This window comes from Trichosporon asahii, assembly GCF_000293215.1.
Source record: "Trichosporon asahii var. asahii CBS 2479 unplaced genomic scaffold scaffold00071, whole genome shotgun sequence".
NCBI lineage: Eukaryota > Fungi > Basidiomycota > Tremellomycetes > Trichosporonales > Trichosporonaceae > Trichosporon > Trichosporon asahii.
In genome coordinates, this window is record NW_014040854.1 from 476722 (window position 1) to 492333 (window position 15612).

General features: G+C 59.7%; 6 protein-coding genes and 1 non-coding gene across 7 annotated transcripts; 6 read left to right on the plus strand and 1 right to left on the minus strand.

Annotated features, from left to right (window-relative positions):
- Positions 1–300: 300 nt before the first annotated feature.
- A1Q1_05028 (nucleoporin) lies at positions 301–6081 on the plus strand (the record flags this gene model as incomplete). The annotated part of the gene is made up of 1 exon (XM_014321835.1): positions 301–6081. The coding sequence occupies one exon, from the start codon at positions 301–303 to the stop codon at positions 6079–6081; it is 5781 nt and encodes a 1926-aa protein (XP_014177310.1).
- Positions 6082–6459: 378 nt separating this feature from the next.
- A1Q1_t384 lies at positions 6460–6531 on the plus strand. Its single transcript has one exon. It is a non-coding gene; the product is annotated as a tRNA-Asp (tRNA).
- Positions 6532–6906: 375 nt separating this feature from the next.
- Positions 6907–7592, plus strand: A1Q1_05029 (uncharacterized protein; the record flags this gene model as incomplete). The annotated part of the gene is made up of 3 exons (XM_014321836.1): positions 6907–7041; positions 7108–7332; positions 7449–7592. The coding sequence occupies 3 exons, from the start codon at positions 6907–6909 to the stop codon at positions 7590–7592; spliced, it is 504 nt and encodes a 167-aa protein (XP_014177311.1).
- An 872-nt stretch (positions 7593–8464) lies between these two features.
- On the plus strand, positions 8465–9556 carry A1Q1_05030 (uncharacterized protein; the record flags this gene model as incomplete). Its single annotated transcript, XM_014321837.1, has 1 exon — positions 8465–9556. One exon carries the CDS (start codon positions 8465–8467, stop codon positions 9554–9556), a length of 1092 nt encoding a protein of 363 aa, XP_014177312.1.
- A 519-nt stretch (positions 9557–10075) lies between these two features.
- On the plus strand, positions 10076–11733 carry A1Q1_05031 (threonine synthase; the record flags this gene model as incomplete). Its single annotated transcript, XM_014321838.1, has 2 exons — positions 10076–10135; positions 10246–11733. 2 exons carry the CDS (start codon positions 10076–10078, stop codon positions 11731–11733), a joined length of 1548 nt encoding a protein of 515 aa, XP_014177313.1.
- Positions 11734–12801: 1068 nt separating this feature from the next.
- A1Q1_05032 (inner membrane protein) lies at positions 12802–13320 on the plus strand (the record flags this gene model as incomplete). The annotated part of the gene is made up of 3 exons (XM_014321839.1): positions 12802–12855; positions 12906–13046; positions 13096–13320. 3 exons carry the CDS (start codon positions 12802–12804, stop codon positions 13318–13320), a joined length of 420 nt encoding a protein of 139 aa, XP_014177314.1.
- Positions 13321–13786: 466 nt separating this feature from the next.
- Positions 13787–15406, minus strand: A1Q1_05033 (DNA strand annealing protein; the record flags this gene model as incomplete). Its single annotated transcript, XM_014321840.1, has 8 exons — positions 13787–14020; positions 14113–14188; positions 14275–14579; positions 14627–14746; positions 14789–14917; positions 14971–15023; positions 15081–15100; positions 15141–15406. 8 exons carry the CDS (start codon positions 15404–15406, stop codon positions 13787–13789), a joined length of 1203 nt encoding a protein of 400 aa, XP_014177315.1.
- Between the last annotated feature and the right edge of the window lie 206 nt (positions 15407–15612).

Here is a 15612-nt window from a genome sequence, read left to right on the forward strand (position 1 = left end):
TAGAGTAGAGTAGAGTAGAGTAGATCAGTTCAAGATGGCGCCACGTGCGCCACAAGCTATATACCCGTATCGCCGTGAGTGAGGCATACAGAGTTCTGAGGTCACTGTCGCGCAGGAGTGATGTAGGACAGCATAGAGGGCACCGCTACTCACTCCATCGCCACCCTTCCACTCCATCTCGCAACTCGCCACCCGACTCTCGATCGACTCGCGCAGCTCGTCGGCAGAGAAACGTAGGGCGGCTTTAACTCGGAGCGAGAAGAATCTTTCGTCGCCTGGATCGATTCGACAGCCTTCAAGATGTTTGGGTCGACTTGGGGCCAGAACAATCAACAGAAGCCGGGCGGCCTCTTTGGCAGCGGTACCTCTGGAGGCTTCGGTCAATCTAGCGGTGAGCTATTGGGGAGACTGAACGCGTGCGCTGACAATTCAGGCGGCTTCGGACAGCAGCAGAACACGGGAGGTTTCGGCCAACAGCAGCAGCAGCAGAACACTGGTGGCGGCTTGTTTGGGTCGACCTCCAACCAGACCTCTGGGTTTGGCAGCGGTGGATTTGGACAGCAGAACAACCAGCAGACCAGCTCGTTTGGCGCTCGTCCTACCTTCGGTGCCACCGGCTCATCGCCCTTCGGTGGTGCGGCTACCAACACCGGCGGTGGCCTGTTCGGAAGCAACAACAACACATCAACTTTCGGAAGCAACACTGGAGCTACCTCTTCCTTTGGAAACAATAATGCGTCCAGCGGCGGTCTGTTTGGCAGCAAGCCTGCGACCGGATTCGGTTCGACGACGTCCTCCGGTGGTCTCTTTGGTCAGCCCCAGACCAGCACTTTCGGCTCTACTCAGAATGCTGCTGGTCCCAGCAATCAGGTGCACAACTACACCCCCGGCCCCCTCCCTCCATGCCCTCAAACCGGCACTGCGGCTCCTCCTTACCAGCCCACCTGGCAGCGTGACCCGTCAGGACCGCTCAACAAGGACCCATTGCCGCCTCACCTGTTTCATGTGATCACTGCGATGGACGCCTACAAGGGTGGCAGCTTCGAGGAGCTGCGCATGCTCGACTACCAGCAGAACCGCAAAGAGCCGACTGCACAGCCTGCTGCGGCAACGGGTGGTTTCGGTCAGACCACAAGCACCACGGGTGGTTTCGGTTCGACGGGCTCGACGTTCGGACAGCCTGCACAGCAAAATACGGGCTTCGGCGCTAAGCCCGCGGGCGGTCTCTTCGGCAGCACCTCTGGGACCACGAGCGGCTTTGGCAACACCAGCGGTGGCTTTGGTAGCACGTCTGGCGGATTCGGTCAGCAGAACAACACCGGCAGTGTGTTCGGTCAACAGCAGAACGCGAACACCGGCGGCTTTGGGCAGGCTGCCAATACCAACACTGGTGGTGGCCTGTTCGGCCAGCAGCAGAACAACACCTCATCTGGTGGTCTTTTCGGCAGTGCGAACAACAACACCACCTCCGGCTTTGGCCAGAACAACCAGCAGCAGGGTACCACCACCGGATTCGGTGGATTCGGCGCCAAGCCTGCCTTTGGCTCGACGTCGACGACCTCGACTGGTTTTGGCCAAACCAACAACGCGACTGGTTTCGGCCAGACCAACACCGGGTCTACTGGGTTCGGATTCGGTCAGCAGAACCAGCAGCAACAGCAGCAGCCTCAGCAAAGCACCGGAGGTCTCTTCGGCAGCACAACCAACAACGCCTTCGGTCAGAACAACGCCCAGCAGAACAACACGCTTGGTGGAGGCACGTCGCTCTTTGGTCAGAACAACCAGCAGCAGACCAATACCACTGGTGGCCTGTTCGGAAACACCGCTAACAAGCCTGCCGGTGGACTGTTCGGATCGACGCCCGCTGCTACGACTGGCACCACGGGAGGTTTCGGCGGCTTTGGACAGAACAACACCACCACCACTACCCAGCCGGCTACCGGCGGACTCTTTGGCAACAATGCGGCGACGACGACTGGCACGACTGGCGGCGGTCTGTTCGGCAACACCACCAATACCACGACGACCCAACCTGCAGCCACTGGCGGTCTGTTCGGTAACACCACCAACACTGCGTCCACCGGAGGAGGTCTTTTCGGCGCCAAGCCCGCCACCACTACAGGCGGCCTGTTCGGATCTACAACCACCACGCAGCCTGCCACTACCGGCACCGGCTTTGGCGGCTTCGGTCAGCAGCAGAACAACGCCACGACTGGTGGCGGCTTGTTCGGTAATACGGCTGCAAACAACCAGGCCCAGGCCAAGCCTGCTGGCAGCCTCTTTGGCGGGGGTGGCTCGTCCCTCTTCGGCGCTCAGAACAACCAACAGACCACACAACCTGCTGCTGGTGGCAGTCTTTTCGGTGGTCTCAACCAATCTCAGCCGGCCGCGACGGGTGGTCTGTTTGGCAGCACTGCCTCGACTACTCAGCCTGCTGCTGGCCAGACTGGTGGCCTATTTGGCAGCACTCTGGGCCAGTCGACTGCTCAGCAGCCGTCCCTCACGGCGTCTGTTGACCAGAACCCGTATGGCAAGAACGAGCTCTTCGCTTATTCCGGACAGAAGCTTGAGGTCGGCAGCACCAACAAGAAGCCTGCCCTGCCTCCTTTGACCGCCTCTTCGTACCGTGTCACCCCCAGCAAGGGCCGCGTAGTGAAGCTTCGTGGGTTCGCCTCACCGCTCAACGCTTCTCAGTCATCGGGTCGCGCCTCCAGCCCCTCGCTTGCCTCCCCCAGCCGTTCCGTCATTGGTTCCCCCGCTCCTTCCGACCGTTACAACGGTCTGACTGACGCTGCACTCTCGCCCAACGCTTTCATTCCCCGCCCCAACGTTAAGAAGATCACAGTTACCCCCAAGGCCAACGCAGTGAACAGCGAGGACCCGCTGGAGTCTGTTCTGGGCAAGTCTCAGCTGCGCGGTTCTGTCAATGGAAACGGCACGCCTGCAACTCCCGACCAAGGTTCCAAGAGCCCCACCCTGTCCATCAGCAACGGACGGGCACTGACCGGTGACGACACGCCTACTCGCCGCTCTCAGCCTATTGCGCAGGAGTCCATCCGCGCCGTTACCGCTGAGCGACCGCTGAAACGTGGTGACTACTGGTGCCGCCCGAAGCTCGAGAAGCTGCGATCCCTTTCTCACCAGGAACTCTCCAAGCTCGAGAACTTCACCGTGGGTCGCAAGGGTTATGGTGAGGTTACGTTCCTCCAGCCCGTGGACCTCACGGATCTGCCCTCGCTTCAGGACCTCTTTGGCAAGACCGTCATCGTCGAGGATCTCGAGCTCACAGTCTACCCTGACGACAGCAACAAGCCCCCTCGCGGTCAGGGCCTCAACGTTCCCGCCCAGATCTCTCTGGAGAATTGCTTTGCCCGTGACAAGGCCACTCGACAGCCCATCACAGACCCCAACGACCCTCGCTACCGCCGCCAGATCAAGCGCGTGAAGGCTGTTCAGGGAACCGAGTTCGTCGACTTCTCTGATGACGGTATCTGGACGTTCACTGTTGAGCACTTCTCCCGCTATGGTCTTGCCGATAGTGACGAGGAGTCTGACGAGGGCATGAATGACTCGCCTTCGACTGGGAAGGGCAAGCAGCTGTCACCCGACTCCACGATTGAGGGGGAGACTGAGTCGGAGGAAGATGATTTCCTTCCGCCCACCAAGTCTATGCACGATCGCGACGTCGACATGAACCACGACAGCGGACTCGAGGAGACCGGCGACTCCTATGACGAAGCGGACGAGGAGGAAGATGATGAGAGCTTCGTCTCGGAGAGGCGTTGGGAGAACCCTGTCACCAATAATTTGGATAGCCCGGGCATTCGGAGAGTTCGTCTGATGCAGTCGAACTTCTTCGCCAATCAGGAAGTCGCCGCTCCGGCCGTTAGCGCGGCGGAAGCTCAGCGTACGCGGGCTCTCGAGGCTGCACGAGCGCTGCAGCGTGGGCGTGCCGAGGCGGGTTTTGGTGAAGCCGAGGAGGACATGAACGAGCTTGACGACCGGGCCGTCAAGCGCGCCTCTTTCGGCGAGCTTGCGAGCCCGCCTCCCCGCCAACCAAGAAAGTACGCCAAGGTTCCCTTGGCCGAAAGTTCTGTCAACGGCAATGAGGGTGTCCGCCCTGATACGGGTTTGGCTCTCGGCCGCTCGTTCAGGTGCAGCTGGGGACCCAACGGAGAACTTGTCCACTTCGGCAAGATCTGTGCTCCGAAGGAAGAGTACAAATCGCCTTCGGACGCGACTGTGTTCGTCCAGCAGGTGGACCTGCTCGCCGACTCTCCAGAGATTGAGCGACCAAAGGCTGACCGCCTTCTTTCGCTTCTCCTCGACAACTCCCAGATTGAGCAGGTTGACGGCACGCCCATGGCCATGACGTCTACTGAGATCCGCTTCAAGGAGTTTGCGCGACTTTTCGACGAGGGAGACCGCTCACATGAGGCCACCATCTGGCGATTGGGCAAGGCTCTTTTCGACGAGATCGACCTGCGCCTACCCGCCGATACTCCCGACGATGTCCGGGAGCGGGTCTTCCAGGTTCGACGGAAGCTTGCGTTGTCCAAGTGGCTGGAGGACGCAGTAGCACCTGCCGTTGATGGAGATTTGGCGGCGGCTGGTGACAACCGACCCGCTAAGCTGTTCAGCCTACTCACCGGCAATCAAACCGATCGTGCTGTCCAATCAGCACTGGACGGAAAGGACATGCGTCTTGCCACTCTGGTGTCTCAGGCTGGCGGCCCTGAGGTCTTCCGCTCAGAGGTTCTTCGCCAGCTCGACGACTGGACCAAGTTCAAGGCGAACTCTGTCATTGGGTACGACTACCGTCGGCTCTACGCTCTCCTGGCCGGTATCACGGACGTCTCGAAGGGCGACTCTAGTCGTGGAGCTGACGCCGCTCCCGACGTTCTCGTCGCTGAGGGTCTGGACTGGAAGCGTGCCTTCGGCCTGTACCTGTGGCACGGGCGCCCGTTCGAGGAGACGATCGGACAAGTGTTCGAGGCCTACACCCATGCACTTGACGACGCTCACCCCCCTGCGAAGCCTATCCCGCCATACCTCGAGAAGCCGGACGGGGAGCGGGAGTGGAACATGGCCACCAAGCCCACGGACGTGCTGTGTAACTTGATTCGCATGTTTGTCGATCTGACGGTTCCCCTTGAGGAGGTCCTTTCGGCGCGCGGCTGCTCTCCCAGCCCCACAGACTTGCGACTTCCCTGGCACCTTTACCTCCTTCTCACTCAGGCGCTGGAGGCTCGAGACTTCTCTGATCGCGAGGAGCCCAATGCCGAAGGCATTGCGTTCAGTGCTAGTGCGAACGAGCTGACGCGCTCTTACGCCGCTCAGCTGGAGGAGGAAGGCCAGTGGACGTGGGCGGCCTTTGTGCTTCTGCACCTCGAGCTTCCCGAGGCGCGTCGCAACGCGGTTCGCGAGCTGCTGTTCCGACACCCGAACCCGAATAACTCTGAGCGCATGTTCCTCGTGAACACCCTCAGGATCCCTCCAGCGTGGCTGCACGAGGTTAAAGCCGCTGAGTTCGCCACCGAGAACGACCCGTACCGCGAGTACTTCGAGCTCATCCGTGCTGGTCTCGCCGACCGTGCTCAGCGCCTTCTCATCACGAAGCTCGCTCCCGAGGCTATCCTGCGCGACAGCCAGTCACTCCTGCGTAGACTTTGCGAGGCGCTCGAGCCCCTCCATCCTACTGGCTGGGAATACGGTGGCAAGCTGTTCCTCGACTACCTGAACATCATCAACGACACCAAGCCGCTGCTGGCCTCTGTTCTTCGCGCCGGCCTGCATCCTGATCCCGTCGAGGATGCGGAGCTCAACCGTCTGTGCAAGAGCGTGCCGCGCGTCATCCAACTTCTGCCCGCGCTCTTCCCGAACAAGGACGACGTGCAGCAGGTCGCCAGTCTGAGCGAGATGCTTAGCAACCTCCAGAACCTGGGCGCTGTTCTCCACATGAACAACCGCATCGAGCGGCCGCCAATCTCTGACCTCCTTGTCGACAAGGACCGCCTCCACCTCCTTCAGGGCGCTGCCACCGAGTCTTTCGAGCGCTCTCTCTCCGCCATCATGGCCTAATACTCTGATTCGTGACGTGACTCCCTTCCCGTTTGCCTCTTCATATAGCATGGTTGCCCATGGTGTCCCTATATCTTCCGTAGATAGTCTATAGTGCCATAGGTTGCCCCCAATGATGCATCAATTACAAGCTTGCCCTGCGTCGCACTGTTCGTATCCAAAGATGGTTCCGCCACTCTGTCTCACCGGACCGCGTCCTCAAGCCATTGACCGGCGGAGGCGAAGACCTCTCTTCTGAATTGAGAGGACTATCAACGTTGCTGACTACAGAGGCACCTCATAGGCTCTGAGCGCTGCGATAACGAAATTTCCGTGTTCTATCCGCTCTACTCATGTGCGGAACGCGCGAGCGGCAAACAGATGTCTGTTCTCGTCCTCTTCCTGATCGTATAACGGCTAGTATGCTCGCTTGTCACGCGGGAGATCGGAGTTCGATTCTCCGTCAGGAAGCTTAACCTTTTGCCATCTGTGCACTTGCATGCATGCATGACCACGTTTGTTTTGAGGAGATGGTTGATGATGAGTCGAGTGGTGGTGGAGAGACGAAAGTGCGGATTGCGGCAAGTCTGAGTTAATGACAATTCTGAAACTGCATTAGGCTCCGCTGATCGGAAGCTACGCCCCAGACTATTTGGCTAACCTAACCTCCACCGTCTGTTGTCGCCCCACGGGAGTGGATTCGCCATCGGCGTCAACAATGACCGCAGACAACGCCGCCCCCGCACTGGCTACCGTCGTGCGAACTGACTTATCTGCATGTCTACCCTCCTTCTGCTTCGCTCACCACTTCGCTCTCGCCGTTACTGTCTCCGCCTTTACTCCACCATGTCTGCTCCCTGGCACGCCAACTTCCCTGCCGGCAAGTCAAACCCGCCCGAGATTTCGGCTGCCGAGCTCGCTGCCCTGTCTGGTCCCGGCAAGGAGTACATCGTTGTTGACGTCAGAAGGACAGACATTGATGTGAGTGTAACCTGGCATGCAGATGAGTCTATCACGTGTTCTAGCTTTGGCTAAGCTGAGCGAAAGTCGATTCGAGAAATGGAGGGTCATCCAACTGTTGGACGGCATGTCCACCTTCCTGTCCCTACACTGCCCGGGGACTGTCAAGCTGCCTCTCACTGCGCTCCGTGGTACGCCTATGTAGCTGACTCGTCAGGAGCCGGACGCGAAGACGATGCACCCTGCTGCTATCAACCTGCCGGCGCAGACTTTCTATCCGACGGTCCCCAACTCTGCGCCTCTGCTGAAGAAGTGAGTGTCCGCCCGGCTACAAAGAAGGCATGCCGTCTGATTCACTGCCCTGGTCCCATTCAGACAAGCTGACACCCAGCATTCCCAAGGTTGTGTTTCACTGCAACTCGTGCAAGCCCGGAGGGCGCGGTCCCCGTTGTGCCGCCTGGTACCAGGACTACCTGGACGAGAACGGAATCAAGAGCTCGCAGGCTCTTGTCCTGAAGGGCGGATACAAGGCTTGGGCTGCCGAGTTCCCCGACAGGGTCGTCAAGCTGTAAAGGCTCTCAACGTTGTTTAGGCTGTCATGGATGCATGTGGTGAAGGATCCGCGGGAGGAGAAGATGTACGTCAGGTATCGGCTGGCCAATATGACGCTCAGCCCCGCTCGGGTGCTCGCGCACCGGGTCGGACTCGGACGCCACCGCGGTCGGTGACTACACCGGTCCTGATCGCCGGAAGGTGGGAACAAGTCTGGATCGCAGTCCGTGTTCCAGGTTGCTCCTGTGGCGGCTTCCTGGCCAGCAGGTAAACGCACTGCTCTCCTGGTGTTGCAAAAGATAGTTATCACCAATCTTCGTTTGAGCTCGGGCTCGGTGCGATCTCGCCAGCTCGAAAAAGGTCTACAGTTCCCCAGGCACGGCGAAGATAAGCCCTCTACAAGAATTGCTATCGCAGCACGCGGGACCTTGAACAGCGCTTTACGCCTCGAAACGCTACGAGAGAGGCTACATGGCTACAGCGTCGGGCAGATCTTGATCGGTCTGGATCGTACGCCAGAGACAGCGACACATTCCTGCGGGAACGTCTTGACCCTCGCTCTCACGCCCCGCAGAAAGCCTCGCCTAGACTTCAACTTGGCAGGAAGTTGAATGGTACCTGGCGCCCGATAACACCCGCATGACCGTATCCCGGCGGTAGTGTCCCAAATGTTGCCCGTGCGATCACTCTCATACCGCGCAAAAGGTACATGCAGCCTAAAGTGCAGTAACTATATCAAGTGACCTGCTGACCAGCGATTTATGTCATCCAACCCCAAAGAACACGCCTCAGCCCTCGCAGCCTTCCAGAGCATACCGCGCCGCCGTATCCTCTGACCTCTCAGTGGGATCTATAAACGAGACCACCCCACCCCCATTCCTTCTCCTCAACAATGACAACACACCACTTCTTCCACCCGCAGCACGCGACCCCGCACATGGTCCCGGTCATCCTCAAGGCCGCGGACGGCCTCTCCTTCCACGCCGACCTGGAGACGCTGCTCACGCACTCCTCGTACTTCCGTGACCTGGACCTGAAGCCTAGTGCAGAGCCGCCCGTCCTCCCGCTGCCAATGGCCTCCGGCCCGGCGCTCAAGTATACCCTCGACACGCTGAGCGGTGTCCCCTCCCGTCCGCCAATGTGGGATACTGACTTCATCGACGAGGTCGTCGACCTGGCATGCGCCTACGACCTGGGCCAAGTGAGATCGGAAGAGCGTCGTGTAGGCCCCTTCCGAGCCTACACTCTCTGCGCATTGGCGCACGAGCACGCCCTGCGCGATGGTAGTGTCACTCCGCCGGTACCCGCTCTCTCGCCCGATGCGTCGCCCAGCTCCTCCGCCGCCTCGCTCGAGTGCACAGACGACGTGGCCACAAAGCTATTAGCGGGGTACACTGATCGGCTCCTCTGCCGCCGCCTCGGCGAGCTGGACGAGTGGAGCGAGCGTGTGCTCGCCTCCCGTGCTCCGCGCGTGCTCATCGCGCTGAAGCAGTTCTTCCACCGCCGTGACCAGGCCCTCGACGCTTACCGCCGTGCTACCGAGGCTGATGACGAGGAGTACGACCTCGGACTGAGCCGGACCGACCTCACGACCGCATGCGGCTCGGCACACTGCGCCGAAGCCACTGTTCGCGCCCTCGCCCGCGCCACTCGACACATGCAGCTCCGCCCTCAGGCGCATGACGCATTCTGGACTGCCGCCCTGGGCTCCATGGACCCGGACCTTGCTGGACTCGACCAAGCCTGTCCCACCTGCCACGTCGGGCTCCGCGCACGCCTCATCAGGCTCTGGGCGACCGAGATGCCGGAACCGAGCTGGGAGACAGCCCCGGGCTGGGCGGAGGGATACTGGAGCGTCGACGCCCGGAACAAGCGCTACTCAGCCCTTGGCGAGGCGTCGACCGTCGCAGACCTCGGGCTTGAACTCGACATGGACGCGGAGATGTGGGAGTGGGTGAGTACTTCAGCTCCAAATATTAGCTGACAAACAGATGTAAACTACGAACCTAAGCACACGGAACGAACCCCAACGACAAACGCATTGTACCACAATCTCAACCCCTCTTGTTAATGTGTATAATACTCATCTTAGCTCGTAGCCCCGCACTCTATGAATGATTGTGCCTAATCTCCGAGTTACCGCTCCACTGGTGCGGAGCTAGTCGATGAAAGAGCTTCTCCGGCCACCGCGACGTCAGGCTGTGTAGCCCCACGTTCAGATGCAAATTGTCGTGGGGGGCAATGGAGATGCGGAATGCAGCGAGTGGCGACGATCGTAGAGCGGAGTTGCTGGGCGGACCTGAGCATGAGATCTACCTACGGCTTTTACGTAAGCGCAAGATTATCGATTCAGAAATGAGCGGGATCCGCTTAAAGCTGGACTGGAAAAGTCAACCGCCGGCAATAACGGAAGAGCGCCATTGGGAGCACGCCTTTGAAGCCAGCCAGCGACCTTTGTTTTCGGACTTCAACTCGTTTACCACTTCTCCTTAACACCTTCAAAATGTCGCAGACGAGGTACTTCTCGACCCGCGGTGGCGCTGAGACGCTCTCGTTCGACGAGGTGAGTTGCCCGCACAGTCGGCGAATTGCGGACTCGTTCGACGCCGCTGTCACCACGTCCGGTAACACGTTCATTACGCCAAGGAAGACAACAGAGCTGACTGTGACCAGGCCGTCCTGACCGGACTCGCCCCCAACGGAGGTCTCTACATTCCCACTGAGATCCCCAAGCTCCCCGAGGACTGGGAGACCAAGTGGGCCAAGCTCTCGTTCCCCGAGCTCTCTTATGAGATCCTGTCCCTCTTCATCCCGACCGACTCGATCCCGTCCGCCGACCTGAAGGACATCATCGACCGCTCGTACGCGACCTTCCGTGACCCCAAGGTCACGCCGCTGCGTCAGACTGGCGACAACGAGTACGTCCTCGAGCTGTGGCACGGCCCGACGTGGGCGTTCAAGGACGTCGCCCTCCAGTTTGTCGGCAACGTCTTCGCGTACCTCCTCGAGAAGCGCAACGCTGAGCTCGGCGAGGGCGAGAAGGAGCAGCTGACCGTTCTTGGCGCTACCTCTGGCGACACCGGCTCTGCCGCCATCTACGGTCTCCGATCCAAGCCCTCGATCACCATCTTCATCCTCTACCCCGACGGACGTGTTTCGCCCATCCAGGAGGCTCAGATGGCCACCGTCCCGGACGCCAACGTGTACTGCGTCGCTGTCGAGGACTCGGACTTCGACACGTGCCAGTCGATCGTCAAGTCGTGCTTCGGTGACGCCGAGTTCAACAAGACGCACCGCCTCGGCGCCGTCAACTCGATCAACTGGGCTCGTATCCTCGCCCAGATCGTCTACTACTTCCAGGCCTACTTCCTTCTGCCCGAGGAGAAGCGCAAGGACGTTCAGTTTGTCGTCCCCACCGGCAACTTCGGTGACATCCTCGCTGGTTGGTACGCCAAGCGCCTCGGCCTCCCGTGCAAGGAGCTCGTCGTCGCCACCAACGAGAACGACATTCTCCAGCGCTTCTTCTCCACCGGCCGCTACGAGAAGCCCGCCGGCACGGGCGAGGTCAAGCCCACCTACTCCCCCGCCATGGACATCCTCCTCTCCTCCAACTTCGAGCGCCTCCTCTGGTACCTCGCGTACGACACGCTGCCCGCCGAGGGCTCGCAGGAGGAGCGCCGCGCCGCTGCCCAGGCCAAGCTCAACTCGTGGATGGACGAGCTGCGCCAGACCGGCCGCGTCGACATGGGCCAGGCTGTGAAGGAGCTGGCCGGCAAGGAGTTCTGGGCCGAGCGTGTCTCTGACGAGGAGACGCTCGCCGAGATCAAGAAGTACTACAACAAGAATGACAAGTACGGCTCGTACGTCGTCGACCCGCACACGGCCGTCGGCCTCGCGTCGCAGGAGCGCGCGGCCAAGAAGGCCCCCACCTCGACCTGGGTCACTCTCTCGACGGCGCACCCCGCCAAGTTCTCTGAGGCCGTCGAGCTCGCCCTCCCCGCCAAGGAGCACGCCCAGTTCAACTTCAAGCGCGACGTCCTCCCGTCGCAGCTCTCTGAGCTCGAGGCCCTCAAGAAGCGCGTCTTCAAGGTCAAGGGCGAGGACGGCGTTCGCGCCCTCATCGAGGCCGTCAAGCGCGGCGAGCAGCCCGTCGCCGCCTAAGCAGTGTCTAGGGTATAGGTAGATTTTGTACAAAGCTTGTCATCATGCATGCGTTAGAGATCAGCGGTCGAGTATAACAGGGGCGTGTGTGTTCGGCTATCTTATCTGGGACATGCCTGCGGTGCGGGTCCTCGTCCAAAAGACTTGGGCGTCGAGCCGCCCTCCAGTGGCAGGTCGCCTCGACAAAATGCAAAAGGAAAGCTTCCTGACGGAGAATCGAACTCCGATCTCCCGCGGACTGTCGGAAATAAATGACAAGCGAGCATACTAGCCGTTATACGATCAGGAACGGACTGCCACATTCGTGACGAGTTGAGAGCGCCGGCTCCGCGCCTGTGTATAAGCCTTTGCAACATCACGTGACCAGTCGGCGACACGAAATAGCCACTCCGCGATTGGGCGGTCGTTGCGCCCGGAAAACTCCGATATCACCGCGAGTCCTTCCGCCGTGTGCGTACGCAGGGCGCGCTGGAAATGTCGGGGCCAGAGCGGGACCAAACGACCGAGGGGCGTCGGTCCAATCGAGTTGAAGCCAATTGAGGGCTGGGTGAGTGGCCCAGTGGTGAGCGGGGGCATTGGAGTCACACTGCAGCCGGCTGGGAGGGAAGCGGCCGAGCAAGGGGAGGAGGGAGGGGGACGGACCGCGCATGGTCGCCTGGTACAGCCATACAGGTCGACATCTTGCTCTTGCTCAACGTCAACGTCTCACTCACCACTCAACATGTCGTTCGTCCGTCCCGTCTCTCGCGCCGTCGGCCTCGGTGTTCGCGGTATCCACACCTGTTAGTATCGACTTTTCGGCCCTCGGAATCAGCGTTGGAGCACGACGATCGCGGTTCGCGCAAGGAGACCAGGGCATGCTGTTTGTCGCATCTGTTCGGCTGTTCGTCCTGTCGTCTGCACCACAACGACTGTCGCTCAGCCGGACTATGATCGACACGTTGTGCACATGTACCGCGGAGCTGCTTCAACGCCCTTCGGTCTCGACACTATCAAGCTCCTTCGTGTTTGTCGTCAGCTAACAGATAGCCCGCGTCTCCGCCGTCCAGGCCTCCAAGGTCGCTCGCCATGGTGCCATTTCCCCCGAGGAGACTGGTGGTTTCAAGTACACCCCCGACAACGGTGAGCTCTTTCATTGAGTTCCGTGAGCTGACGAAACAGCCATCCTCAAGGGCACCGTCAACGACGCTACCCAGTTCCCCGAGATCGGCAAGCCCGCCCACGGCTCGTACCACTGGGCCTTTGAGCGTCTCGTCGCCGCCTCGCTGATCCCCCTTGCCGTCTCTGCTGCTGTTGTCTCCCCCACTGCCCACGTGAGTTGAGGCAGCTTAATCGTGGCCCGTTCGAAGCTAACCCCCTCAGCCCATCGTCGACGGTGTCCTCGGCATCACCCTCATCGCCCACACCCACATGGGCTTCACCTCCTGTATCGACGACTACGTCCACGAGCGCAAGTTCGGTGCCCTCGGCCACGCCGCCCGCTGGCTCCTCCGCGTCGCTACCGCCGGTGCCGTCCTCGGCGTCTACGAGTTCAACACCAACGACATTGGTCTCACCGAGCTCGTCGAGAAGGTCTGGAAGGCTTAAGCACTTTAGCACCCCCCAAAATCACAGCTAAAAAGTGGTGTACAGTAAGATATGCAGCATGTACCGCAATGGCTCTAGATTAAATGATAATATGCTGCGTTTCTACATCGAATCTATGAGGAAGGAAGTATGAGTGGAGGAAAGTGGTAATGCGTTTGGATATCGTGAGGGATTGTCGCGTGCGCTGACGCGGGTGGAACAAGACACATTAACGACATGACACTGAAACTGTTACAAATGTTGACACCGAGACCCTCTAACCCAGAAGAAAAACAACTTGCGCCTGAACAACATGGACGACTTGCCTCACTGCACACGCGAGCGTTTGCTCTGCCATTCGGCAACGTCGCCAGCCGGAATCTCGCTCAGTGCTGAGCGCGGGCCACCTGGCCGGGTTCGTCCTCCGTCCGACTTGGTCGGGGAAGCGCTCCTGATCTTCAGTGTCTCGCTCTCATTGCAAGTCATCTCACCCGTCCCTCCGCATGCCCTTAGCACTGGCAAAGTTGGCGAACTCGCCGGGGCGTACGTTCTCAAGGTCCAAGTTGAGGGTAGGTCGTCCGAACCCGGCGGGCTGCGCCGCCAGGTCATTCAGACCGCCAGCGGGTTTGTCAGGTGACGGTAATCTCACAGGTTCAGACTGCGCTTGTGCCGCACGAATGGCAGCAGCTCGTCGCGCTGCTGCTCCGGCCGTATCGCCAGTCTACAAACGTCAGCTTGGGGCGCATTTGTCGCTCACTGATGGTGTCCTCGTGAAGCCTCCGATCTTCCGCTTCTTGCTCTCCTCGCCCCCACTGAGAGACCGGTCAGAGCCGACTGACGTATCTGCCTCGAGAGGGATGTCTGGTCGTTGTCGGTGGCGGTACACCGGCTCGGTTTCAGCAGTCATGGGTCCGGCTCCGTTGTGTAGACGTTTTAACGATCTGGAATTAGCTCCCTGGCGGCTGTGATACTCACGTTTCCCGTTTGACATCAGCCACCATGAGCTCAGACTCATCGATCTGGCTGAAGAACGAGTCGTCCTGTGAGAAGCTGAACCCCTCATCTGCCGAGAAGTCCGTTGTCTCGTCCGCGACTGGTCGCAGCGGTGGCGAGTTTACGCTGGCGACAGTCGACCCTGCCGACACTCTACGAGCAGCAGGTGGCGGGGCCGCTTTCGGGAAGCCAGATACGTGAGGCGGGACAGCGGAAGCGCGAGCAGGAGCAGGTGGCGCAGGCTGAAGCTGCGGCTCGAACTCTGGGCGGCGATACAGATCCTCTACCTTGACTTTCGGCTGTCTGTCAGACGCAAAATCACCGTCGCACTCACCGGCGGCCCAGGCTTGATTTTGCTGATCTGATTATTGAATTCCTTGTCGTAGATGCAGAGACCAAGGACGTTGCCAAACGTCTTCAAAGCACGTTTTGTCGCGTCCGTTACAGCTTCCTTCTGCGCCTAAACGTCAGCCGGAGACTGGCATACAATGCCTACCTTCTCTATCGCCGCGGCCCGGCCCTTCATGTTCTCGCAGTGACCATGTCCTACGTCCTCGTGCCAGCACCCGTCCTGCAGGGTGATGCGGACAATGGCAGTTACAGAGATCCATACTCGTTCGCCTTCCTTTACATCCATCTGGTTGTCAGCCCTTCCCCTTCCGTTGCAGCATTACTCACAAAGTCTGTGCTCAGTTTGACGATACTCGACGACCAGCCATTGAAGCCGAAGACTTCATTGGCGAGTTGAACAGCTGCGGGTCAGCTTGAGACGTCGCTGTACGGTGTACCTTTCCACCCTTCAACATATCTGAATGTCAGCACATGCGATTGAGGACTACTGCACATACGTAAACTTGGATCCACCGCCGCCTGGTCGCTGGGAGATGTACTCCGGTCCGAGCTTCTTGTTCAACCGCGCCTGCATCATGGCTACCCGTTCCTCGGACCACTGCGTGAACCTGGGCGTCGCTTGGCTACCGTATCCAAACCCAAGCATCTGCGAGCCATGGTGGGACCCCCATTGACTGTTGAGGCCGTCGATGACATGGCTGGGGAAGCCTCCACCGCCAGGCGTCTGGGGAGTCTGAATAGGCATTTGGTCCGGAGGGGGCATGGAGCCCAAGTATGAGCCGTTCATTTGCTTGATGAGGTGACAGGACAAGGACATGCGAGCCCTTTAAGCACGCGCTTGATCGTCGAGAGAGGCAGAGGTATGAAGTATGGTAAGAAGGTAGGGGTGGCAAACCGAAAAGAAGGAAGACATTTGTTGTTGTGACACCAGGTGAGGTAATCTCGAAAGTCAGCCGCGGGGGTATTTCC